The following is a 26,537-nucleotide window of genomic DNA, read 5'->3' as shown; positions in this document are numbered from 1 at the left end:
ACCATTTGCGACACCAGAGTCGGCGTAAAAAGCGGGAAGCGATGGGGACAGAGGCAGACGCCACCCGACAGTACACTGGCCTAATCGCGTCTTCTGCGTGACTGCAGCCCTCCAACGGTTCGGCCGCTGTAATCAACCATATGATGTGTTTAACAGAGAGACCACTGAACCTAAACCTTATGTTTGTCTCACTCCTACTTAGCAAGTATATATGAATCTCTCCTTCGCAGTGGTGGCAGATGGTGGAGATCAGGCAGTCTTATCAGAGCGGGCATGCTTCAAGCAGCCCCACACAAATCTGTGTTCTCTAACAATAACACTTGAGAACTGAGCACGGGAAGGAACGCCAGGAGGCTACAGACAGGCGTAGGTGCAAAGCAAAAGCAGTCATGGCTTTAGCTGGGCTTTACTAGGCTATGTCAAGATGGTTGGAATGGTTACATTTACATTTACATTTATTTATTTAGCAGACGCTTTTATCCAAAGCGACTTACAAAAGTGCATACAGCAAGTATAGCGACAGTACGGGGACAGCACGGGTTGTCAGCACATCATCAGTTTCTTACTTTAAACATTTTTTAAAAAAATTATTATTATTATTACATTCTTTGGAGGGTGAGCAATTATGGCATAATTGCAGCAACTGACCAATAGGCATGTTATCGTCTACAGAAAAGTTTTGGAATAGTCATCTTTCCCTCAAACAGCAAGGGAGAGCTCAGGAAATCTGAATGACACCAGGGGAATTCCTGGAACCTACATAAGTAAAGAATAACATTAGAAGTTTTAGGTAACCTCTGCCTGCCAGACAGAACAACGTCAGAGGAACCATGGAAACCAAAAATAGTTAGCTGGAAGGCATTCTACACTTTCATATTCAGAGGGTTGGTAGCCCTGATCTCCATATATCAGCATACGTCACTAGCTCAGAATGTTCAGATTCCCCAAAACAGTGGATCTGTTGAAAAGTTGATTAAAAAATTGTTCAAAGCAGTTTGCTTTCCACGTCTAGTCTTTCCTATACACCATAGCCACCAATCAGATGTCCAATACCATATGCCCTGTGTTCACTCTCCTGCTTGTTTGCCAGCATTACTTCAAAAGCAGCTGCTGCATCAAGCAGTCATTATGCCCTCAGAACTGTCTGATACAGACACACATTACTACGTTACTGCATCCATCTAACGTTAAAGACTATTGGATCTAAGCACGTCTGGCTCTAACCTAAGAAAGTCTGCAGAGCGAACGAATGCCTTTTAATAACTAACTGCACACTAAACGGTTGATTTAGGACTGCGGATTGAGGCAAGGCGGCCGGCTGTAAACGGCAAAAAGCACCCGGAACACTGATCACGTCAACCTTCACCAAACAGACTCGTATTACATGCGTCATCATTCCGCGACTGACGTAGAAGAGGAAGCCTTCGTTTGCAAGAGCGAAAATGTAAGATTTTGGTTTTTAAAATCTATCCAAATCCTCCATTAGACAGTGTTTTCATATTGTTACGCGTGCAATAATCGTTAAATTAGACGTTTGCTGTGTGGCAACATTGTAAATTTTCGCCAATGTTTTGTGGAATTTGTGAATAAATTCGCGATTATTGTTTAGCTAATGAATGAAGTCCACCAAACAGACGGTTGGGTATTTTTGTAGTATTTTTTTCAAAGCACGGCCATGCTTTTATGCACATATCGATGTACACAGCTAGCTCGCTTCCTTATACGATAAAAGTACAACACAACTTGTATTAATTGGGATTGGGCAGATATTTAACTTTCTAGCCAAATGTGAATAGCGAGCTAGCTGCTCGCTAGTACAGTGTTGCTAGCAAATACAGGACGGGGGAGGCGGGTCAGCGTTTCCTAGGGAGCCTCTAGTCAGCTGAATGCTTTGTGTTAGTAGGTCACATTGTTTTGTTTAAAATACGATTTTGTGTAAAAAGTTATAGACAGTAGCTGAACTGACCCAGGGTTGGTGTGTGGCTTGTTCACAAACTCGCTGACTAGTTCGACTTCTTTGGTAGGTAGATGGCTCCCTGGGAATGTTTACGTAGTCCATGGACAACTGGCTATACCTTAATACAGGTTTTAAATTCTTAGTTCGACTAATCGTCGTAATTTGAAAATGTAGAATCTAACTGCTAAATGTGACGGCCCCAGTAGTGTTTATATCAGTAGGAGACAGCCGTACATTTTATTAATTCGTGGTCTCATTTCGAATTGTACTTTTTCCAGGGCCCCATCACCTACTAAGCGGAAGGATCGCTCCGAGGACAAGGCGAAGGATCGGGGGAAGGAGAAGACCGGCGCAAAGGAGGGAGCGGACAAGGAGAGAGGCCGGGAGAAGGGCCGCAAGCGCCGCAGTGCCTCCGCGGGAACCAGCAGCAGCAGGTCAGACGCTCCGGCATTCCTGTAATCCCCGGGAGAATGTGTACCGTTCATTATAGATGTCCTTCATTGTTCTTACAAGAAAGGTGTCGCAGCTGAGCAGTGTCTCCGTTCGGCAGCGCAGGGTTGTGTTGTTGTTTGTCAAAGAGCTGGAAATAGTACATTTTCTTTGTTAGTCGACCCACAAAAACAGGAGGAGCACAGGATGCCAGAGTGAGAATGTTGAAAGAGAGCAAACTTTTTGTTTGCATCTAGTGCACACAATTGGCTGATTCTATTGATGCAGAATTGTGTACAATACAAACAATATCTTTGGGTAACATAATAATTCACAGTTACTTCAGTTAATATCCAGCTGTCTAAATGGATAGCATGTAAAAATTGTAACCTGTGTAAGTCACTCTGGATATGAACGTCTGCTAAATGCCAATAATGTAATGTAAATTGTAATTTGCAAGCGGCGCACGTGATTGGTTGATTGTCGCTGACCTCCTGTCTGCCTCCTTGCAGATCTCGCTCCAGCTCCACCTCCAGCACCAGCTCCGGCTCCAGCTCCGGCTCCTCCAGCGGGTCCAGCTCCTCCTCCGCCTCCAGCCACTCCGGCTCCTCCAGCTCCTCTCGCTCTTCCAGCTCCTCCAGCTCCTCCCGCTCCCCCAGCCTCAACCGCCGTCGCCACGACAACCGCCGCCGCTCCCGCTCCAAGTATGTGAATCGCGATGGAGGATGACATGGTGGTGGTGGTGATGATGATGATGATGAGGAGGAGAAAGATAGGGATGATGGCTGGTGCCAGTGCTGTGATGTCCAGCTGGAGCCAGGCGTTTGTGGGCATCCCTGTAATGCTGTCATTGCAAGTTGTGGTGTGGGTATGAAGTCCTAGTGTGTAACCTGTGTGTGAGACCATGTGTGTGGTTCTGTGTCCGGCCCAAAGGTCCAAATCGCTGAAGAGAGGAGATGAGAAAGAACGCAAGAGGAGGAGCCCGAGCCCCAGGCCCACCAAGATCCACCTGGGCCGACTGACCAGGAACGTCACCAAGGTAGCGCAGCGCGGGCGAACAGCGCCGGGGGTCGTCTGAGCCAATGTACATTCATTCAACTATGCATGTAGACACACACCTCGAGAGAAACATGTATTGTTTCTGCTTTTACAACATGTAGTGTGTTCCTGGAATCGCTGTTTTAAACTGGATCACTGTGAATTAAATCTTACTCTCTGACAGACTCAGTGTCGTAAATAGGACTTGCCTTCCTGAACGAACAAATTAATTTTTCACAAAAAAGTCAAAAAAAGTCAAAAATTGGATTAGATCTCATAGTCATAAAATAATAATAAGGTAAAACATTTATTACTGTTAAATATTAGTATATTTAAATATACTTCCGCATGTAAGGTGATGATATTGTGACATGCACTACATGACAGTTGGGGAATGTTTTGAAATAGAAGAATTCAAGTCACACCACTTTTTGTGGGCATTGGTTTTAGCATTGGATCTTTTTTGGTTCCTTTGTGTTTTTTTCCTCATTACTCTTTAAACACATATTGTTGAGATGTGGATGGAGGGCTACCTGTAGTTGTTTTTACTGGAATTGTTGCTATTGACACACCTAAACCACTAGGTGGTGCACTGCACCTATTTGGCAAGTTGGTGGAATGTCTTTTGTGTACTGTGTACCTTGATGGCACTGAAAGAGTAACCCCCTAAACAGTGAGGCAGTCGTGGGGGTTGCCATCCTTTATTAGTGACCCAAACTCTGACCCACCTGCTTGATTGTGTGTAAAGAAATGAAACGCAGTACTGCCTCTCATGTGACCAGCACAGGCCAAACCGAATGAATTAACTGGGGATTTTTTTGCAGGATCACATTCAGGAGATTTTCGCCACGTACGGGAAGATCAAGATGATTGACATGCCGGTGGATAGGCTCCACCCACACCTGTCGAAGGGCCACGCCTACGTGGAGTTCGAGACTGCGGACGAGGCAGAGAAGGCTCTCAAGCACATGGATGGGGGTAGGTGGCTGTCTGAAACCCGGGACGGGTGTCTCCTTTAGACCTCAGAGCTCTCAGGGCATCAGATGGGCATGGGTTCAGATCCCCTGGGGCGATTCTGCTTTTGCATACAGGAGCAAGGCATTTCCCTAACAGTTACCATACATTTACATTTTCTCACTCAGCCGAGACTCTTATTGAAAGTGGCTCCCAAAGGAAGCTTATAGATTTGCATCTAATAAACACATCAGAACAACAGTCTGTGGAGAAAATGGCAGAATGCAGCTGAGCTTATGCCAGCCCACAGTGCTGTAATAAAGTGTGCTATTGTTGTATCTTGAGTACAGTGTAAACAAATGGGGAATGTACACGGATATCTGCCAGGTGTGTTAATAGCGTATTGCTATTCTTGCTCCTCGTCTTTGTTGCCATGGGTTCTCTGTTCATGTGTACACACTGGGCCACCCCCCCCCCCCCCCCCCCAGGTCAGATTGACGGACAGGAGATCACAGCCTCGGCCGTCCTGGCTCCTCGGATACGCCCCGCCCCCCGGCGTCTCTCGCCCCCCCGCAGAATGCCCCCCCCTCCGCCCGTGTGGCGTCGCACTCCGCCCCGCATGAGGAGAAGGTGAGTGCAAGGACTAACAAGGAGATTTTGTCACACTTCCTTATAAGTAGAGGTGATAAAAAAAGGGGCAAAAGACTTAGGCCCAAAACGTCAGAGTAATGAAGCCTTAATGAGTTGGAACACTTGTGACAATGTGACTCAGTACTACAGGGGCACCGGTGTTGCTTGTAATTATCCTCTACGCACCATTCAGTTAGACAGTTTCTCCTAGAGACTTGATTAAATATAAACTTCAGTCATCCAATAAATCACAGGGTAGTAGTCATTACAAGTAGTTGACAAAAGATAATTAAATTGTTGTACAACAGTTTTGCCATTACAAGCTGAGGGAATCGTACTTGGATTTAAAATGGCAAGAACTGTGAGAGGGAGAATGTACGTTGATTAAAGGTGATTGCCTTTAATCAGAGGTTCTGGTCAGTTCTTGAAGCAGTACTTTAGAACTCAAAACCATGTGGATAGTACAGTCCTGTCTGTGAAAGATGACAGGTTGTGTCCTGAAAACCATCAGCCGCTGTGTGCCTCGATGCTGAGTGTTGTGAACGGCACTGGGGTCAGGCTGTGACTGTCCCGTCCTGACGGCGCCCTCTGTCCCCAGGTCCCGGTCCCCTCGCAGACGGTCCCCGGTGCGACGACGCTCACGGTCCCGTTCCCCCGGCCGCAGACGACACCGGTCCCGCTCCAGCTCCAACTCGTCCCGTTAGAGCCACCGCCCTGCGTCACCCAGCCCTCCATCTCTCCCCAAATCTGTACCTCCCCCTCTCTCTCCCTCCCTCCCTCCCTCACTCACTCTCCATCCTCCCTTACTGCTTACGTCTCCTGCATTCTCTGCCTCTCTCTCTCTCTCTCTCATCCTTCACTCTCTTTCTCTCAGTCCTTCATTCTCTCTTGGTCTCTTTCTCTCCATCCTTCACTCTCTCTAGGTCTCTCTCCTTCCCCCCTCCCCTCTATCTCTCCATCCCTCTCTCTCTTCTTCTCTCATTCCCCTTCCTCTGAGTGGAGAGGCCCTGTATGCTGGCCAGCTGGCACTGACTCGGTTCTGTGGAAGTCCACAGAACGCAGTGCACATCTTTCTGTTCATTTTCCATTGGTTTTTTAAAGATTTCTTCCTGTACTTTGAAAGGTGTGTTTTTTCCCCTACACTCTGAAGTTTGCTGTACAGATGAGGAAGCAGTGGCACCCGTCTGACTCTGCGTAGTCTTTTCCCCCTTCTTCCTGGGCCAAACAGGTCCTGTTTAACTTTTTAATTTTAACCGAAGGCCTTCATTTTATGTGAAGCCTTTTGTACTTGAGTATTGTACATAATGGTGTGCCCCTTATGTGGATATATCATTTCATAGCTTAACCCATCCCAACATCACTTTTCCATTTACTGCTTTTATATTAGTTTTGAAAATAAAGTAGATGAAACAAAATGATTATATGCTCTGCCATTTCTGCAAATTCTACAAATAACTGCCGTGTTGTATTCAGGCGTGTCAGGGTGAGAGGGTGGGGGTGCACATTCTCCCAGGATAAACTGCAGCAAGACAGTCACTGTGTTGCAGTAATTTATGTTGATAAAATTTGTGTAATTTCTGTTTATGCTAGATATGGCAAAACAGGAGACAGGAGTGGAAATTATGAATAAAGATTAAAGGTTCAGTTACTAAATGGTAAAGTTATAGCCCTAATTTTTATCAAAAATGAAGGAATCGGAGTGCCTTGGTGTCCATGCAACCACACACACAGTAAGAGAAAGTAAGCTCCAATCTTGTTCATACTTGTCGGGCATTAATTTTTAAAATGGTTTTACATTAGTCAAATGCACGAAGGAAAGCAGTGAGCGTCGTAGTCTGGCTCTTTGTCCGGTTCCAGTAAAAACATTTCAGGTGATGATGTCGGGCTTCCTTTGCGTTCTGCATTGAACGCTGGAATGCGGTTACGCAGTTAATTTGCGTGAAGTGGAGCTGACTCGCAGTGAAGTGATTTGTCAGGGAGGCCAAAGCGGTTTTGCCAAGATGTGTTTGATCAGGGTTTCTGGTCCGTCCGCCTCCGCTGTGGAGAAGCCCCCGACAGCCCCCTGACTGACTGAGAAGTCAATAAATGCTTTGATCAGCACACACAAGTGTGAGAAGAGAAGGGATTTATTAAAACACTTCTTTGAAATTGAGTAAATTGGTTTAAGCGATACATAAACACGTTAATGAAACAATAACTCAAATCGACATTACCCCGGCTAATAAAATATTAAGATGGGATTAAAACGGTCAATTACACACGTGAGTAATTTTTAGGTAATCGATTAAAATCGATGGGGTCAGGGGAGTTTATGGTGAGGTCGAAAATGAGAAAAGCTGTGCGGTGCAGCTTGGATTCTTCCAAGCGCACATTTTAACGGGGAAACGCCCCGTGGAAGGACGAGGTGAAGCGCGCAGTGATCTGCAGTTCAGCGGTGGATTTGCGGACGCGGACGTAAGGAGCAAAGTCACATGGACAAAATTGCTAAAGTGTAGTGGTTAAGTGGATCACAGGGTGAAGTCTCACGTTTCCCAGAACATCTTGGCGTTAATTAATTAAGGCTACCTGCAGTAACGGGCCGTGCGTGAAACGCGAGGTATGCTAGTTGCGTTGGAGAAGGGTGTCCAATAGGTAATGCACAAGTGACGGAGATGGAGGAAAACGCAAAGTAATCTGACCGCTGGAGGTCTCCTTTTGCTGTATAAATCCGAGAGAGGGAGGAGGGAAGATGAGAGTGGCGAGCGAAGGATGGAGAGAGAGAGAGAGGAGGAGGAGGAGGAGGTGGGTCAGCAATCAGGCAGCGCTGAGAGGCAGTCGGAAGGAGAGACTCTGACGGAGCCGAGCGCCGCATCATAATGCTTATTCATCCGTCAGCACGCTGATGTTTTCTGATTTCGCCGGATAAATTAATTTGTCGAGTTGTCCATGTCCGCGTAGTGTTACAGAACAAGTATACACATATACGTTTCCAGATGAGATAATTCGATTTATTGTTGCCTCCGGGCAGCGTATCATTTGAACCGAAAGTGGCGACTTATACTGGACGACGCCTTTGGAGCTTTTGGAGTAAATTTATCCCACTGAACTTAAAAATCAACGAACACAATGGCCACGGAGCAAGAGAAGATCAAGCGGCGTTTACAGGAGCTGTTGGAGAGACCCGGTAACGGCAACTGTGTGGACTGCGGCGCTGCAGGTACGGCCGGAACAATTCCCCAAGTCTAAATATACGGATGGCGTGCGCAACGGGCGGTAGTTGAGCAGACAAGGTCGTCGGTTTTTGGCCGCGTTATCCGCCGCGCAGGTTACGCATGGATGCTCTCCGTTATCCATATGCGTACATTAGACCGTGGGCACCTGCTATGATGGAACTGACACGGCTAGGCTACTTTTCGCACTTGGTTTTCTACGTTAAAGACTAATGCACACACCACTGTGCTTGATCTAAAACATTTTAAGCCTATTTATAGAACTGTTGCAGATTTTCGCCGTGTTATCGCTGGTTATTCTTAAGGACATTTGTAGACAGTTGGCTTTTGAAATGTAATTTCAGAAACACCTTGAATTTGTACTTTATTGGTACAAACCAACACAGAGCCTGACATCAAACAAAATGAATGAAGAAATCATGTATTTATAATCATATTCTAAGAAGCAGTTGTGAAAGGAAAAAGCTCCTCCACTATGCATTACCGCACAGTGGATCAATCTACCTATGAATTCGCTGGTAACGTTATTGGAACAATATCTTTTTAGTTTATCTCTATCCACACAATACATTATGGGAACCAGACAATTTCCAATTGCTCCTGAAAGTTTGGTGGAACCATTTTCACAAAATTCATCAGTTTCAAAAGTTTCATAGTGAAAGATTCATAAATTGTCCAATGTTAGACATATTGAGGCCCAATACCCAAGCTGTTCCTAAGTCCAGTACGTGGTGTTTCGGAAAAAAAACTTACCATTACACATTGCGCATTAGTGTGTGGGTAGGAAGCAGAATCATACCCAATAATACCAATTTTCTTCAGTTTTTGTACTACCATGACAATGAAAACAGCTTGCGGTCAGCACATGGCATTTTAGTGCTGACACTTGTCTGGCAAGAATAGGAAAGACCACTCACTCTTTCCATCTCTTTGCTTGTGTGTGTGTGCGTGTGTGTGCATGCATGTTCGTCTGTGTGTGTGTAAAGGAGAAACAGAGATTAAAAAGTCCTTTTTCCACAGTTTGGAGAAAAGCTCTCTGTGAGACAGCCCGGATGGTCAGTGTGGGTGCATGCATGTTCTGCATGTGGAGAGGGATTTTATCACAGGTTTAATTTGTTTACCGCTGCCCAGGCCCCAGGGGGCAAACAGACCCGGCCACGCCTTGTGGGGAAGATCTCCATGTTCAGGGTCCAGCTTGTCAGCATTACGTGTAGGGAGAGGAGAGGAGTGTAGCAATGAAAGAAACACATCTCCCCCTGTCCTTTCACCACCTCACTGCAAGATTTTATTTTAAAATGAAGCGCTGCTATTCCCAGATGACATCCGTGCTTTCCCGGAGTCACGGTGAATGTTACAGCAACGTGATGTAAGAAACGCTCCCCCTCTGGGATTAAGCTTCAGGTGAAAGCGCACTCGCTTTAACCCTACTACGCCGCGGTGAGAGTGTTCCTTTGTTCCCCCTTATCAGATTTCGTGACGCTATCAGCAAGTTTGCACACAAATAAATCCAAACGGGCATTATTGCATAACAGTGGTGACAGAGGTAGAGAGAAGTAAGGAGGGAGAGAGAGAGAGAAAGGGAGAGTGCAGTCACAGGAGAAGCTGACTCACAGAGTTCACTTTAGGCCTTCCCAGTTCAGTTAAAGAACCAGCTTACTTCACGCATCTGCGTGGAGCTGTCATTCATTCACACGCACACTTCCTTCAGCCAAACACCCACAAAAGAACAAACAGAGTAACCCCAGAAGCACACTCTAAACCCCTCCCACCAAACAGCAACAGTAGCCTCTAGGCCTACGCTGTCTGTCTGGCTTCTCACCCGGCACTGACCCCATACCCACCTGCTGTATCCTGAGCGTATCCTTGTACACGGCACTGCATCGCACATGGCAAACTCAGAGACGATGCTTCGATCTGCATGCGTTCACATCCCATGTGTGCAGAGGCACATTGATATGGCTGACCAACTGCTGCACCAGCATTGAACCCAATCCAAACAGACGCATGGCTCTTTTGACATGCTTCAGAGGGGAAAAATGGCTGCCAGGCATGGTTAGATGGTCAAAGTCAGATAAATCAAATTATTTCATTACACAAGGAAAGATGACATTTGGTGCAATGGAAAAATGCCTTGGTTACAGTGCTTGGGTATATAAATAACAAAACAGTTTGGTAGGTACTGTGGGTGTGGCTGGGACGTTATGTAACACATGATAAATGAGTTGGAAACTGCCGTGCCGCTGTGTGTTAAACAAATCATTTGAACTGTTAATATTTCCTTAGCTTATCTGACTGATATACAATTAATTCTCATGCCAACGTTAATTTCCAGTCATTTGCGTCATTGGCGGTAATTGGTGATTAGACTTAACCAGCCAAAGGATGTGATGAGTCAAGCATTTGGGGAACATGATATGATACTGCAACAAATTCAGCAGGTCTGCCGTTTGAAAGGCATGTATCTCCTTGCCTGCAAACTGCCACAAATGTTGTAAATCCTACAGTATCAAAATGCCACCGCCAGAGTGATATTTGCCCATGCAGCTATACCTCGTGGGATGTGAACCATCAAGTTTGCTCTGTGAGAACTTAAAAAAATGACTGCATGGGGCTGTTTCATCTTTATAAAAGAACACTAAAAACATTAGCTAGCAGCTGCGTGGAGGTTGTTATGGACAGGCAGATCCATTAGCACCTTGTTATGGAAAACCACCGAACGGGTTCAGATTTACTGTGCGTCGTCATTAGTCTAGCGTTCCTCTTTCCCGTGCTCAACTGCGTCTCCTGCCGGAAGTTTCTGTTCAAAGCCGTTTGGCAGGGAGGAGCCAGTGCCTCAGAGGAGAGTGAAAGCCAACCCCCCCCCCCCCCCCCCCCCCCCCCCCCAAGGGTGATCTCTCTCTCTCGATCTCGAGGTCTCCTTAGAGAAAAGGATCGATCCATCCAGACGCGCCAACACTACATCACCGAATACGGGATGAAAAAGCATTTGATTGCATTTGATGCTGTCCTTTGGTGAACACGAGTGTGTGCGTAAAGAAAAAATGGAAGCGTGGTTCAACATTAATTGCTGTATTAATGGCCTCGTTATCTCAGATGGCTTTGCTGAGTGCTGCCCTCCATCTTGTGTACAAACGTACCATCGTTGATCAAAAGGTCAATTAAACCTCACGAAATGGGGTCCCCTCTTAATTGCAGACATCTGTCGGACTTTATAGATGAGGCTGCTTCGGATGACATTTTGCAGTTTGGTTTAGCACATCAATCAGGTATCCTCTTTGAAGGGATTAGAGAGGCTTCACAGACCCAATGACACGAGGAGCAAATCAGAAGGTGGAAGAAGTTTTGCTGTCTGCAGCAAAGCACTGTGATTGGTTGAAATCGGGGTCCACTGTGATTGCTCCGTCTGTGTGATCGTAAAGCCTCAGTTTCCCATCATGAGGGTTTAGGCTTGATGAGTGAGGATGGGGGTGAGTCAGTCACGAGCTCACCTCGGTCTGCAGTCACCTCCATCACTGATTGATTCCTGGCAGACCTGCCTCCCCCCATTTTACACTGAGAGCCCTCATTATAAGCTACCTTCACAGAGTGCAATTTGAAACAGGGACAGGGGGTTCTGATGCAAGGATGAGATAGTCTGGGGGGATGGAGGCCATCTTCCAGGGCTGCTAGTGCTTTCTGGGAGTTTATTTAAGTATGTTTCACATTATAAAATATATTATTATTATTATTATTATTATTGTGTGTGTATGTGTGTATTGGCACATCTGAATTTCAGTATGGACAGCTCATGGGTTTTCTTCAAGGGAAGTCTAAATATGAATACTCTGTGTGTTTGTAAGTTAGATTGTTGATTAATTTGAGCAAAGTTTGATCGACCTGCTCCTTGTCCTCTGAAGTCTGAGACACAGAACTGTAAAAGGGGAAAAGCCTCATAACTTACATTCACAACCTGGAGTGTTCTGGAGACGCTGGTTTCAGCATTCCGGGGTTGAGTTAAGAACGTCACACATCAAACACATACACGCACAAATGGGTGTGCACACACACTCCAGTGAGCTTCACAGCTGCTCCATAGGTTGCTGTGTTAAAATGTGATAAGGGTTAGTCATGTCTCCAGAGAGGCAAAATCAGTTATTGCTGTAAGTGTTTTCTGTACTCAGTGGTGCAGTAGTGTGTGTGTGTGTGTGCGTGTTTGAGACAGAGCAACCACACCCCCTTAAATACACACACACTCTCACACGCACACACACATGCACACACGCACATACGCATGTCTGTGTGTGTATGTGTGCGTATGTGTGTGCATGTGTGTGTGTGTGTGGTGTGAGAGTGTGTGTGTGTGTGTGCGTGTGTGCGTGTGAGAGTGTGTGTGTATTTATGGGGGTGTGGTTGCTCTGTCTCTTTGTGAATGTAGTTTTGTTTCTAAAGAGACAAGACGGTGGTTTGTGCTCCTGGGCTCAGACGAGGCATTACACTCTTCTCTTGTGCTCTTGACTCCCATAGGGAAATGAAATATATTGCAATATACTGAGAAACATGTTGGGAGCCAAGGAATATACTGCAAATTGAGCTACAGATTGATACATCTAAAATATTTTCTCAATATTATTTTTTGTATTGGCTCAAAGCTTTGTGTTTGTTCATTGTGGTGGCAGTAGATATGTGGCAGGACAGAGTACAGGGGCCAAAACAGTACTAAAATAGCAGTGTGTGTGTGTGTGTGTGTGTGTGTGTGTGTGTGTTCTTCCTCTCTTTCTGGTCAATCACGATAACTTGCTACAGCCTCTCCTAATGACAGCTCTTCTGTGTTCTACTTATCTGACCCAAATAAAGCCTGCAGCCACTGGCGCGAAAAAAAAAAAACAACAACCCAAACCGAGGAGGTGATGGCCGAGACAGAAACACAGGCCACATCCCCACACGAAGCCTCCAGACTGAGGAACAGCAGTACCTGCACCATCACACAGGTCTTCACCTGTTCAGTGTGTTCGGTTACACCCACTCAGCACTTGTCGCTTACTGGGCATTTTGTGTTCCTTTGGGTATATTTATTGTGTGCCTTGAAATGCAGCGCTGTATGGACACTCAGCTCCCTTCAGTCCCTCATGATCAGTTCAGCGCACCATTGCGGTTGCAGTCTCCCGCAGAACCTGCAATGTTGGACTTTCTCCCTGTAACTGAGTTCTACCAAAGGCCTGGCAATTTTTTCCTAAATGGTTCACACTGGCCTTCTACGACCCTCAGAGTTAAAGAGATGGATTGTGGGTAGGCCGGCTTGTGACAAACTGGTGTCCAGTCCAGGGACAGTACTTTAACATCGACCACTTCACATCACAACCAAACCTGATACACCAGCTTTAGGAGTTGCTTAGCTTCGACACACCTCTCACTGCATTTGCTAAATTTATTATTTACCACAGTATGTATTGGCTTGTGTGTAATGCATTTATAGGGGTGGATATTTACTGAGGCAGTGCTGGTGTGTGGTACAGCAGAATTGCCCTTGAATTTGAATTAATGACCTAATCACAGTCCAGTTCTCTGACCACCAGTCGCATCCCCAGAGCTTGAAGCAGCAAAAGTTTCAAAACCTTTAAACTGATTATTTTTCTTCGGTTGCTTTTGTTTGTTTTGGGATGACTGTTAATCAAGAAATAAATTTGCTGACTGATGTCTATCAATCTGAAGCTCATTTCTTTCTATAAATATGTATTTTGCCTTAGTTTTTTTATTTACATTGTAAAATTATGCTGTATTTTGTATTGAATTTTGTGCCAGTATTTTACACATTTACTCACCAATCGTGCAAGCACGGCACATTCTTGACATGAAGCCCTGAGCATAAACTGGTTTTGGTCCATGGACATCGGTAATGTGGGCACCGCTTGACACAGTTTTTTTGCGTAATGATTGGCAAGCATTGACTTAGTGAATCACATTGTTGCCACACTTCCCAGCCGTGGTGTCCGGATGAACTCTTGGTGACAGCTCAGAGCCTTAGAGCCATGTGGTGGCCTGTAGCGTCAAGATTTTAGTTAGGTTTTTGTACTCATCCCACGTTTAGGGGGATTTTCAGCATGAATCTTACTGCGAAACTCTGTGAACTTACTGTGAACTTGTGGCAGGAACATCATTGGCTTGAGTGAAAAAAAAAGTTTGTGTACAATCAGAGTGACATCTTGTTTCATTTTCTGCATGTATCTGTTTTTTTTCATTAGAAATGATAAAATGTAGACCAAGCCAGCTCTGATGTTTTTTTTTTCTAGTTAATTCTCTCTAAGCAGCCTGAGTGGTTTCTAAACATTTAACCCTTTGTATGTGACTTATTTTATGCTATGTAGCATGCGTGTTACGTTACATGGTTCGTAATGTTTTCATTAACGTTATTAAGCTTCTCATAGTTGCTATACACTTGCTATACTTTAACGTTAAATCACTGTTTACTCAAAGCTAACGTTGACTAGAATTTTTCCAATCTGGTGTCCTAATCACACCAGTTTGACTGTATGCATGAAAGGGTTAAAGACCTTAACTGTGCGGTGAAGTTGTGAAAAGATTAACATCTGAAACTAACAGGTTTGAAATGAGTGATTAGCTTTGGGCTCTGACCCTTTGTTATCAGTATTCTGTCTACGCGGACTGACACAACCCTCTGGGTCTTCAGGCAGTCATACTACAATGCAAAGATGCTCTTTTTGTGTCTGACCAAAGCTTGACTGACACAAAGAAGTATATACCCTATCAGCAATTAAAGATGAGCTGTGATCAGGGCACTAGACTGGACTGCGCCAGGTGGGCTTTGGTTTGAATCCCAGCTGGAAAGAATGTGTTTGCCTCAGTATTGTGGGGTGCCCTGGAATAGGCCATCATCTGAATAATGTAAGCGTGGCAAAGTCCACCATGAAACGCGAAGCCAGGGTACATTAACATGATGGAAGTCGCTTTGACACTTTTCAACCATAACTTTTTGCTGTGTTTTGCCTTTGTCTATTTTAAAATTCAAAAGAAAGAGGCGTAAGCATCCGGGGTACCTGTCAGGGAAAAAAAAAGCCCTGTGTGTCCCCTCCGGTGGGGAGTGAAGGGTCTAAATATAGTTTTTGAAACCGAGCTCACTGTTCTGTGCTGCAAGGTGAGTCACCGCTGGGTTCGTCTGGGTGACTCTTATTGCACCAGACAGGCTGGGTATCGCAAATCTCCCCGGGAGAGACCGATCTCATTTTCACTGACGGCTTCTTGACACCTCGACACGGACGGGAATCGCTTGATTAATGTTCTGTCGTTATTTATGTGTCCCTCTTTGAAACAATCTGGGGCTTTTGGTGCCTTGCACTTTTGGGCTCTGTCTACCTGTTTTCAAACTCTGCTTTTTGTAGAATACAACTCGTCTCATAAGATGTCAGACCCAAAGGTGAAAGGGTTGGTGTCGCTAATGCAGATTTGAAAGTGTGTACTATATTCTGTCTGAATTGTTAGAAGCAAATCTGAACCATAGTATTGGATTTCCCCTCCCCTAGTCCGTTACAGAGCTGAGGGTTTTCCCTGCCAGATATGTGACACTGTTCATAAAGTAATCATTTTAAATTTGGAAAGTGCAAATCATGTGCGGTACAGCACATTTCCAGATCTTACACAGTTTGACAAGTGCAGAAAAACATAATGTTATCACTGACAGGAAGAGGGAAACATAATCTGAAAAACTAAGATATTTCTTCTTAGGTGGTCCTGGCTGTCAGGCAAGCATCTTCCAACAGTGACAGGTATACATTCCATTACATACATACGCTACATTATTATCATCATTTAGCAGTTGCTCTTATCCAGAGTGACTTAGAATTTTATCAACTCGATATTTACTGAGGCAATTGTGGGTTAAGTACCTTGCCCAAGGGTACAACAGCAGTACCACCGTGGGGAATCGAACCAGCAACCTTTTGGTCACAAGCCCTGCTCCTCACCACTACACCACATGGATGTCTAAAGCAATGATTTAAAAAAAAAAGTCTTGGTAAGATTTCATTCCAAGGTTGTGGTTCAGTGCCTCAAAAAGCTCCACCACCAAGAGAAGAGTGTCCAGTGTGTGGGATGGTTGGATGACCTGGGTCAGGGGAAATAAAGACTCCACTTCCTGTGTAGTCTGTGGGAGCAGAACTTTCTGGAATGCAATAACGCATCCGGATTATGAAGCGGCTTTAATATCAGCAGAAGCGATTTCTCTAAACTGAAAACGGGAGGCAGCTCAGGTGAGCAGTTTTGTTTTTTTTTTGTTTGTTTGTTTGTTTATTCCTATTAAAATCCGAGCTGCCAGCAGCGTTGCGCCCTGTAATTTAATTCACAGCACATTTTGGAACACCAGCCAGAAAGATATTACAGAACTGAAGACATGAGGCCTAAGAGGCGTAAACAGGCTTCTCTGCACCGCTGTGTGGGAGAGCAAGCGGAGACAGGAAATGCTGTACAGGTGAAGACAGAAAAATTATATTTAATAATGTAGTAATAAGAATAGGTGTGGTCTGAGTGAAAGTATGCACACAGCTTTTTCTTTGTTTTTTTTTTTGCAGATGGCCTTGGGTGAACCATAGTTCCATCAATGCACAACTTGAAATATTTTTTTAAGAATGTTTTTTTTTTTTGTCTGGGAGCCCATCAGCAGAGCAAATGGTAAAATGGTAAATGGACTGCATTTATATAGCGCTTTTCTACTCATTTGAGTACTCAAAGCACTTTACAGTTATATGCCTCACATCTACCTACCAGTGGCAGAGGCTGCTATACAGGCTTACCAACTGGCCACTGGGAGCTGTTGGGGGTTCAGTGTCTTGCTCAAGGACACTTCGACACTCTGCCAGGATGAGCCAGATTCAAACCAGGGACCTTCCAGTCCCTAGTCGACTGCTCTATCTCCTGAGCCACTGTCGCCCCGAGCACCAGTTTATCATAGTGTTAATATACACCGCCCTGCATGATCTTCTAACTGTCACGTAAGCAGGCGGTCAGTGAAAATGTAGCCGAACTAAACTGTGGTATGGGAACCGTATCTATAGCCGGGCTTCATCTGTGTAGTGAACGGAACTAGTCTCGTCGCTATGAAAAACTGCACCTGGGAGAGTGGTGCTTAAATCAAGAAGAATGAATATATACATGGCCTCGATCGGCCTTCATTAGTAGCACTGTTAGATCTGAAAATTATGGACAGTTACTAATACTATTGAAACCCCCTGATCAGTGCAGTGCCGGACTCCGAGCCCTGATTGGAGTGACTCATATGGGCCGTCCCATGGGTCCTGATGACCTTATAGTTGCTTGGAAGCTCTTGGGAGAGGTTATTTTGCAGAAAAGGAAGATGGGACATGGGCGTAGCTGGTGACTCAGGAGATGAGCTGATGATGGTATCTGTATTCCCCCTCCTTCCCCCCTCTGTTCGCTTCTCCATCACTGTCTGCTCTGTCTCTCTGTGGTGTAGTCTAACTCACATTGCACCAGCTGCCATGCATTAAATTATACAGCCATGCAAGCTACTTGATTCCGTTCTGAAGTGCCCAATTGTGCTTTAAAATGCCCAGTTGTCCTTTTCAAAAGTGAGTGCAGAGATTAATTCTACAGCTTCGCTGGTGATTTTATTATTATGAATGTAGGAGACCTACCCACATGGGAGAGATCAAGTGGGGCAACAAAGATCTTTGTAATTATAACTCATACTAGTATAGTACGTCTCAAGCCACTCTGAGAACCGAAAGGGTATGCCATAATAAAAATTGTTTATTGCTTGTCACCACCCCAGAAAACTTTTTTTAGTTTTTTTTTTTTTTTTTAGATATAGCTGTCAGTCAGTTTCAGTAGCTTCCATCATCCACAACCTGCATCATTTTTAAAAAGGCCGCTTGATTGGTCGGATTCATTTCACAGTTGGAATCGAGTAGGAAGTTGGTGCTGAAAGCGACTCACTCTGTCAGTCCTCGCTTTGTGTGGTGCTGTGGTGTATTCCATTCCTTTCATCTGAACCTGAACTGTTTGCACTTTTAAAATTTACAGCTATCGTCGTCAGTCTCACTGTGACTAAGGCTTAAAACGAAATACACCTGGCATAGATGGAAGCAGTCCAATGCTAAGCACATAGTAAAGTCAGGGCATTTGAGTATTTTAGGAATCAAACATCCAGTTTCCAAGAGATTTGGAACATCTCAATGATTTGCCAGTGCAATGCATCGGTTAATATATGATTTAATATCCATTTATTTCTCGGATATACCTTAGAGTATTAATTTAATATATTGAAATTCATCCTGATTTTCATTCTCAATATGTATTCTAAGTTCAAAATATGACATTAACCCTGTTATCATTTACAGCCTTAATTTATTTCTTTTCACATTTTATCTACTCTTAGATTGTCATGAGAACATTATTTATGATCTATAAAAGTTTGAAGCAGTCTATAAATATGCTTGGGGTTTAGATTTGTGTGACTGCATTTACCCTTTGAATGTTAGTGTCTTCTCTAGACGTGTGATGTCACCCACAATTGTCTCGTTAGTCTCCCCTACACACACCTGTTGGTGTTAAACTTTAAAGTTGGCATTAGACTTTGTACGACTTTTATATATGTATATGTATTTTAATTTACAACTCTGTGGGTTGTAGAGTCCATTGAGAAATGGGCTTTGTTAAGATCTCTTACGTCATAGCTAAAATGTACTTTCGAGAAACCCGGCGAGTAAATGAGGAACAGAAACGTGAGCGCTGCCTCTGTGGGACAGTGCTTGGCATGGACTCTGGTCTGGTGGTTTTGGCTGCCTGTCTGCATGCACTGTGCGGATCTGTGCACTGCTAACTGTGGAATTTTCTGTGCTACCTAACAATTACAGACAGTCAGTGAGAGCAGAGGTCACATGTTTCTTCAAAACTAATCTTAAATTAGCTTTTGGTTTCCGTTTTGCAACGTAGAATAATATATACAATTGAAGACCTTATCATGTAGTTTAGTAGCATGGTAGTTAATGCCAACCACGGTGCAGTGGTCATCTGATATACTGTCTGATATGCAATGATTACCATAAAGCATTATGCAGCAATTGATACGCAAAGTGTTAAAGATATTAACTGATATATGAAATGATTATCATGTATGAATGAACTGTGATATTGATTCATATATGGACTAATTAAATGTTTTATGGCCTGAAACACAGTGATCAGTTAGCTGATATATGATCAGATACACAGTGATTAACTGAATATCATCTGATGTACATTTTCACCTCCTTTGAATTGATAAGCTCACAGTCCATGTGTCGGACCTCCTTAAATGTAGTGATTGTTGAATCTTCTTGTTTACAGGGCTGAGTGTGAGCTTAGTCGTTATTGTTAATTTCATGAAGAGACAGCCTTATTCAGGGTGATGTGTATAGCTAACCCTAACCCTCCATGTGCTGTGTGTAACCAAAGCAAATCAGATGAGGTGCCCTGCTCCACGATACAAAATCAGTGCCCTGCCTTCAGTCTGAATTTGTAATTTGAAATCCTTTGGTTAGTTCTCTTAGTACCTAAATGTTGCTACACTTTGATTCCCTGCTACAGTTAATTGATAAATGGACAATGAGGCTTCATGAACCCCCAAATGGGCAGAGCTATCATGTGCCATGAGTGACTTACTAATTCAACCAACTCACTCTCACTCACAGTGGAGCAAAGTCTTTTTCATTGGCTCAGTGATTGACAGCACACTTTAGCTCGACCAGTCCAGGGGTCCCCGAAGCCTCAGTCTCCCGCCTGTCGCCTTTAACGTTGTTCCTGATCGGCTTGCAGACCCGGACTGGGCGTCCTTCACTTTGGGCGTGTTCGTGTGCCAGCGCTGCTCCGGAATCCACAGGAACATTCCGCAGATCAGCAGGGTGAAGTCTGTGACGCTGGACGGCTGGCTCGCCGCGGAGGTGGAGGTAATTGCCCGACTCGGGGTGGGGCCGGGAGTGGCACACTGGGACTGGATTGGGGAGGCGGGGGGGGGGCCTCAAGGAAACAGGGCGGGGGGGGGGGGGGGGGGGGGGGGGGCGGGGGGGGGGCTGGGACTGAAAATGGCGCTGGACCAGGAGTATGGTCCGTTGGGAGTGGGGTGAGTTTTGTGATGTAGCCTTTGAGAAGGGTAAAGGTCGGGGGGGAACAAGCAGAAAGGTGGGGGGGCGGGAGGGTTGTCCTGTGGGTATAGGAGCAGGGTTGTGGGGTGTAGGGGCAATTCTATGGTTGGAGGCAGAGGGGGGGAGAGTGGATTAGGGGGGAGGGTGGTACTGTGGGGCAAGGTAGCATGGTTGTGGGGTATGGGGCAGTTCTGTGGCTGGAGGCTGGGGGGGATAGGGGTGATGTTATGGGGACAGCAGCAGGGTTGTGGGGTGTAGGGGCAGTTCTGTGGTTGGAGGCAGCAGCCGTGTAGTTCCCAGGACTCGGAGTGCTGGTCCTGCCGTTGCCTCGTCTCAGCCTGGGCTGGAATCGATTGGCTGTTATTCGTCTCTGTCAGCCTGCAGGAACTGAAGAAGTCCTCAGTCTGCGCCCCTCCCGAGGAGAGAGAGACGAGAGAAAGCACAGCAGAGCAGCGGGGGCGGCGGGGGGCGGAGGGCGTGGTGGATCAGGAGAGTCAGCGCAAATTGGGGGGGGGGGGGGGGGGGGGGGGGGGTTGGGGGGTCTCAGACTGGAGGGATTGCATCTCGGGGATGTCCTTGGCAGCTGGGGGAAGTATGGGTGGGGGGAGGGGAGTTAGGGAAAACAAATGAGGGAGCGTGTGGCGGGCGAGGAGGGGATGACAGGGGTATTGACGGCGTTGTTTTTGTTTTAGCTGATGGCTGCACTGTGTGTTAATGAGAGAGATGGATGAGCGAAAGAGCAGGCACTGCATTTCTCTCCCTCCTGGCCCGGGTGCCAGGGAGTGACTCTATAGGAAGACTCTTAATCAAAAATGTTTCCGTATCCAGGACGTTTGTCAACGTCAGCACACACTCACACACGCGCACACACACACACACACACACACACACACACACACACACACACACCCCTGATGTTTCATTCCAGCATTAGTCATTAATATGGTTCTGTGTGTCGAAGGGCACCTGAAACATTGTCAGGGACACCACCTTAGTGTTATGTAATGTTACTGTAATATAATTCTCACATAATCTTTGTGCACAAAATCAAAAGCATTAGGCTAAATGCAACAGGCTGTTGACGGTGCTTATGTAGATGAGGTACAGATACGTAATAGATGTATGTAAACACACAATTTCCCTGTGTGTCTCTGAAGAAGTGGTCTTCTCTTAAAAAGTGCTCTGTGCCTTTGACTGTCCGCCCACCGAACAGACTGTTTCACAGTGCAGTCCCTTCTTGTATGATGTGCCCGCAGCTTTAATGAGTCTCTTCACAGAGCTCCAGGAGGATCCACATTCACGTTGTGCTCCAGGCAGGGGATGGGGGGTCACTTTGTAACACAGCACAAGCTGTAGCACAGGCAGAATAAACATTACCCCTCACAAATTCTCTCTCTCCTTTTCTCTCTCTTTCTCTCTCCCCCTGCCTCTCTCCCTCTCTCCCTCTTGCTCTCTCTCCCTCTCTCACTCTCTCTCCCTCCCTCTCCCTCCCTCTCGCTCTCTATCCCTCTCTCTTCCCCTCTCCCTCTCTATACCTCTCTCTCCCTTTCTCTCCCTCTCGCTCTCTATCCCTCTCTCTCGCTCTCTATCTCTCCCTCTCTCTCCCTCCCTCTCTCTCTCTCCCTCTCTCCCTCTCTCTCCCACTCGCTCTCTATCCCTCTCTCTCTCCCTCTCGCTCTCTATCCCTCTCTCCCGCAGTTCCTTGCCTCCACTGGAAACAACGCTGCCAAAGACAAATACGAGCCGAAGGTGCCGCCTTTCTACTACCGCCCCACGCACACAGACTGTCAGTAAGTCCCCGAGCCTCCGGCTCTCTCTCCTACCTGCTGTGATTGGTCACTGTGTGGGATCACGAAGAGGGAAAGCCAAGACAGCGTGTGCAGAGAAGATGACGTGTGTGTGATGATTCGGCCCCTGTCATGCTGTGTCAGAGCTCTCTCTGTGGCCTGCTGGGTGGGCGGGGTGGGGAGAGCAGCATGGTGGTGTAGGTGGACTCGGACTGGGTGGAAACCTCTGTGGCTGTCTGATGGAGGCGGGAGTTTATGTGAAGTAGTTTATACATATGTCACAGATTATTAAAGGTAGCAGTGCTGGCGCCTGATTGGCCAGCACAGGGGACTATGGGAAAAAGGGCACAGAATGTGTGTCTCTGTGTGCAGTTGGTGGAGCTGTGGGAGGAACTGTTAATTTTATTACGGTCTTTTTGTGTGTGTGTGTGTGTTTGCGTGTATGCATGTGTATTTTTGTCCCTCACTAAGCACGTGGGTCTGTGTGAGAGAGTGTGTGTGTGAGAGAGAGTGTGTGTGTGTGTGTGTGTGTGTGTGTGTGTGGGTGTGCGTGTCTGTGTATGTCTGTCTGTGCGTGTGTGTGTGAATGTGCGTGTGTATGCTAACTGCTCTTAGAATGCGGTTGGAGCATGGGTGAAGGGAAGTTTAAATATGACTTCTTAAAATGATCAGTTCTGTGACAGAGGAAGTGAAACAAATTGGTGCAGCGGTGCCAAGCCTTTTGCATGTGCTCCAGCACAGGAATTTATTTTGCTATCAATCCTAGCACATTGTTGCCGTTTTTCTCTGTGGTGCTTCTCTGTGTCCTCGCTGCTGAATGGACAGTCAAGCTGATACATGCAGGACACCCAGTAACTCAGTATTGAATCTTTTGGGGCATGTTGGGTTCTTTGTGTAATGATTCTACTGCTTCTCTCATCAGCAGCTAAAATCCTGCAGTATTACTGGGGATCAGCTGCATCAGGTCTGCGTTTGTTGAGCGATGAAAAGCAAAGGCTAAACACGAATCACTATCGAACTGCTAAAGGCAATTAAGTCAGACAGTCAAGCTATCTGACCTTTGACCCCGGAAGCTAATCTGGCTGCATTTAGAATGCGGCCTGTCACAATGTACTGTGATGTCACAGATTGTTTTACTGTTCCGCTACCGCTAACAGGACCTTCCCAATTCCACTCTGAGACTGTGCTGTGTGTGACACTGTTCTGTGTGTTACCTGGGAGAGGGGGTCTCAGTGTGGAGCCAGGCTCTGTGGTGGACTCAAGATTGGACTACAGTTGTATGTGCAGCAGTGCTGAAGCTGGTAGCTTGTGGGAGTCCTGCATAAGGCCAGAAGTGTAGCAGGTAGCCGAGCAGTTTCAATGGTGACGTCACTCCCTGAGACTTGGTTAGTTAGCCTTGTTGCCGAAGGCCCTAAGGGCCTTTAGCTCAGCTGGTAACAACACTGGAATTTAGCTGAGTGACGAGATCATCGGTTAAAATCTCGCTTGCGCTTTTACATCCGTTACACTCAGATTACACACAGTCACGGAGTGAGGAAGAGGAGGCTGGGGGAGAGTGAGATGGCCTGGGGGGGGGGGGGGGGGGGGGCACTGCGGGGGACGGGGGGAAGGGGGGCACAGTCTCTAACGAGCCACCCACACTGCCAGCGCCTGTGGCAGGCCCAGACGCACGCTTGCTAATGGCTCTGTCAGATCGATGTGTGCTTAATAGGCCCCTTTCCCTCCTGTCTGAGAGGGAGACGCCTGTGGAGATCGCCTGTGAGCCGTGGGACGCAAAGACACCGCCACCGAGGGGTAGGCGGGGTCGGGGGGGTCGGCGGGGTCACGCTGCGGCGCTGTCGGGAACATGCTGTCGCAATGTTGCAGCAGCGTTGCGGCAGTGTTGCGGCAGCGTTGTGAGAATGGGTCTGCTGAGGAAGTACATAAAGAATCACTCTGGTTTTTTACCACGGCGGGGGGGGGGGGGGGGGGGGGGTCAGGGCTGCTATGATTGCCTGGTGTTAACTCTATCAGGACTCTGCTCAGAGCAGATAAATGAACCAGATACCGCTTTCGAAAACTGAAACTGAAAATCCTTATAAAATGTTTAAAGAAAAAGTGTTTCGCAATTTTATCTAGCTGTGGTGTGGCTGTGCACTGTTCACCCTGAGAATAATGGCAGGTTCCTATGTGAGCGAGGGGCCCAGGGAGGGAAGGAGGGACACCACAGTGACACAGCGCTCTCAACTGGACACGGTCCCCTTCTGTTAGTAGCGCTCAGCCAATAGCAACGTGTGTGTGTGTGTGTGTGTGTGTGGCAGAGTGTGTGTTTGTGTGTGTGTGGCAGAGTGTGTGTTTGCGTGCGGTTGATTGTGTGTATGCTTGAATGTGTGTGTGTCTGTGAGTGTGTGTGTGTATGTGTGTGTGTGTGCATATGCGTCTGTGTTTGTTTGTGTGTGTGTGTGTGTGTGTGTGTGTGTGTGTGTGTGTGTGTGAGTGACAGAGAGAGAGTCTGTGTGCGTGTGTGTTTTGCAGAGTGTGTGTTTGTGGTCGTGGGAGGGATTAATACAGTCTAATGTGATGGCCAGGCAGATAATCAGCAGAGTGGCCGGTTCTCAGATCAGAGTGACACGAGGGACTGTAACTTCTCCTGCTGCAGTTTAATCACCAGCAGCGATCAGCTTTACAAAACTACAGGCCTCTCCAAAGTTCTCAGACGGCATGCTGCCCCATGTGAAACGGCTGGATATTAAAATAGGTGCCTTATCTCGGAGGCGCATTTTCGATCTGTGAAAAGGGCACCGCTCCCCGACGTGCAGGCTTCAGCATCGCAGCTATCCGAGAGACATTGTGCACGGTGCCGTCTGCATGCGGCGTTTTCTGCATGCTGCGTGCAGAGTTTACACACGGCAGCTGCGTCTGTGCCGTCCCCGTCCTCCCAAACGCCGTGTCCGGCCTTTCAGCAGCCGCCTCTCGCAAACCGCCGAGCTTGGAGGAAATGAGCGATGCTCTGCTGGGGAGGGGGGTGTGTGTGGGGGGGGCTGGCCTTACCCCTGTCACAGCCAGCGAGATATTAATAACGCAGAACGATGGTGGTCTTTGGACTCTTCGTGTTTCTGCTGCGTTAGTTAGCGTCGAGGAGGATCCGAGCGCAAGAACGTGGCGAGGGCCGAGGCGGCAGAGACGACAGCGAATGCCGTTCGGAGGTGTGCCTGTCTGCCACGCATCAGGGGGAAAGCAGAGACAGGGAATTCAACAGAAGCAACGGCAGGAACTGAATAAAGAGGCCGAGGTGGAGAGAGAGGGGGAGGGTGAGAGGGAGGGAGGGAGAGTTAGAAAGAGAGAGGGAGAGAGAGGGAGGGAGAGAGGGGGAGAGAGGGGGAGAAAGCTAGAGGGAGGGGGAAAAAGAGAGAGGGAGAGGGGAAAAATAGAGGGAAGGAGGGAGAAAGAGAGAGAATGAGGAGGAAAGGGGAAAAGAGAGAGGGAGATGTAGCATGGACTAAAACCCTGAAGGAAAGCCATACTCCTTTCCTGTCAATTTGGAACGGTAATACGGTGGGGGGTGGGGAGGGGGGTGAGCTCGTCTCCTCCCTCCACAGGCTGGCAAACGCAGCCCCAGACTCCGAGTGATTATTTGTTTGTTTATTCATGTTGCATCGCGGCGTTAATCCGGATTAGTTTTAAGACAGGGGAGAACGTTTAGGGAGAGAAGGAAGACAGGGAGGCGGAGAGATACGCGGAGTAAGAGAAATTAAAAGAGAGAAAGGGGGAGGGAGAGAAAGAGGGGAACCGAGGGAAAGGATTTTTTTATTTTTAAGCCTTCTTTATTTCAAAGCACTCAATGGACATTTGTATTCATTAATTAAAATCAGGAAACAAAGATAAAGAAGACAACAAAAAAAAACGAAAGAAAAAAACAAATTTAAAATGAAAAAAAAGAAATAAAAGGCATACTCAAAATCAGATCCCAGTGAGAAAAAATAAAATTCCAACAAAACATTAATGCCACAAACCTTCAACCTGAGCTTCAGTACACCACCTTCAGTAACTTGATGAAAGCAGACATTTCACTGCAGTTACAGGATTGCTCGACCCCCTCCCTGCAATTTTGTGTGTTCGGGACACCATATTGCTGTCACTCCTTATTCAAACAGAAAAATAGCAACGCAATTTTCACTCTCCCTACAGAGGGAGAGAGAGACAGGGGGGACGAGGGAGATATACAGAGAGAAAGAATCAGAATCAGAATCAGATTTATTGGCCAAGTATGCTAGCACACACAAGGAATTTGGTTCTGGCCGTTGGTGTCTCTCAGCAGTACAGACAATATACAGAATATACAGAGACAATGTACATCTTATTTACAGACAATACACAAGCAATATACAGATAATATAAAAGACAGAAAATATATGTAAAGTGCAAG

The 26,537-nt window shown here is 46.4% G+C and overlaps 2 protein-coding genes across 2 annotated transcripts in view; both read left to right on the top strand.

Moving 5' to 3' along the window:
• The first annotated feature begins 1,391 nt into the window (after nt 1-1,391).
• LOC118794942 (RNA-binding protein with serine-rich domain 1) lies at nt 1,392-5,887 on the top strand. Its single transcript, XM_036553237.1, has 7 exons — nt 1,392-1,444; nt 2,236-2,391; nt 2,899-3,090; nt 3,320-3,425; nt 4,249-4,402; nt 4,867-5,008; nt 5,607-5,887. Coding segments are annotated over exons 1-7 (858 nt in total). The 5' UTR covers nt 1,392-1,442; the 3' UTR covers nt 5,713-5,887.
• A 1,914-nt stretch (nt 5,888-7,801) lies between these two features.
• LOC118794173 (arf-GAP with dual PH domain-containing protein 1) overlaps nt 7,802-26,537 on the top strand; it is a 39,663-nt gene continuing 20,927 nt past the window's right edge. Inside the window, exons 1-3 of the mRNA XM_036552364.1 lie at nt 7,802-8,204; nt 20,020-20,150; nt 22,044-22,135. Coding sequence (XP_036408257.1) covers nt 8,114-8,204; nt 20,020-20,150; nt 22,044-22,135 — 314 coding nt within the window. The 5' untranslated portion in view covers nt 7,802-8,113. The remainder of the gene's footprint in view (nt 8,205-20,019; nt 20,151-22,043; nt 22,136-26,537) is intronic.

The sequence above is a fragment of the Megalops cyprinoides genome, chromosome 19, assembly GCF_013368585.1.
Source record: "Megalops cyprinoides isolate fMegCyp1 chromosome 19, fMegCyp1.pri, whole genome shotgun sequence".
Classification (NCBI taxonomy): Eukaryota; Metazoa; Chordata; class Actinopteri; order Elopiformes; family Megalopidae; genus Megalops; species Megalops cyprinoides.
Note: the sequence above shows the minus strand (reverse complement) of the source record. Positions and strands in the feature narration are given on the sequence as shown.

What these genes read in the sequence shown, in the direction of transcription:
- LOC118794942 (XM_036553237.1), top strand. An exon ending in GCGGGAACCAGCAGCAGCAG is followed by an intron (nt 2,392 to 2,898) that starts GTCAGACGCTCC and finishes GCCTCCTTGCAG; the next exon opens with ATCTCGCTCCAGCTCCACCT. An exon ending in TCTCAAGCACATGGATGGGG is followed by an intron (nt 4,403 to 4,866) that starts GTAGGTGGCTGT and finishes CCCCCCCCCCAG; the next exon opens with GTCAGATTGACGGACAGGAG.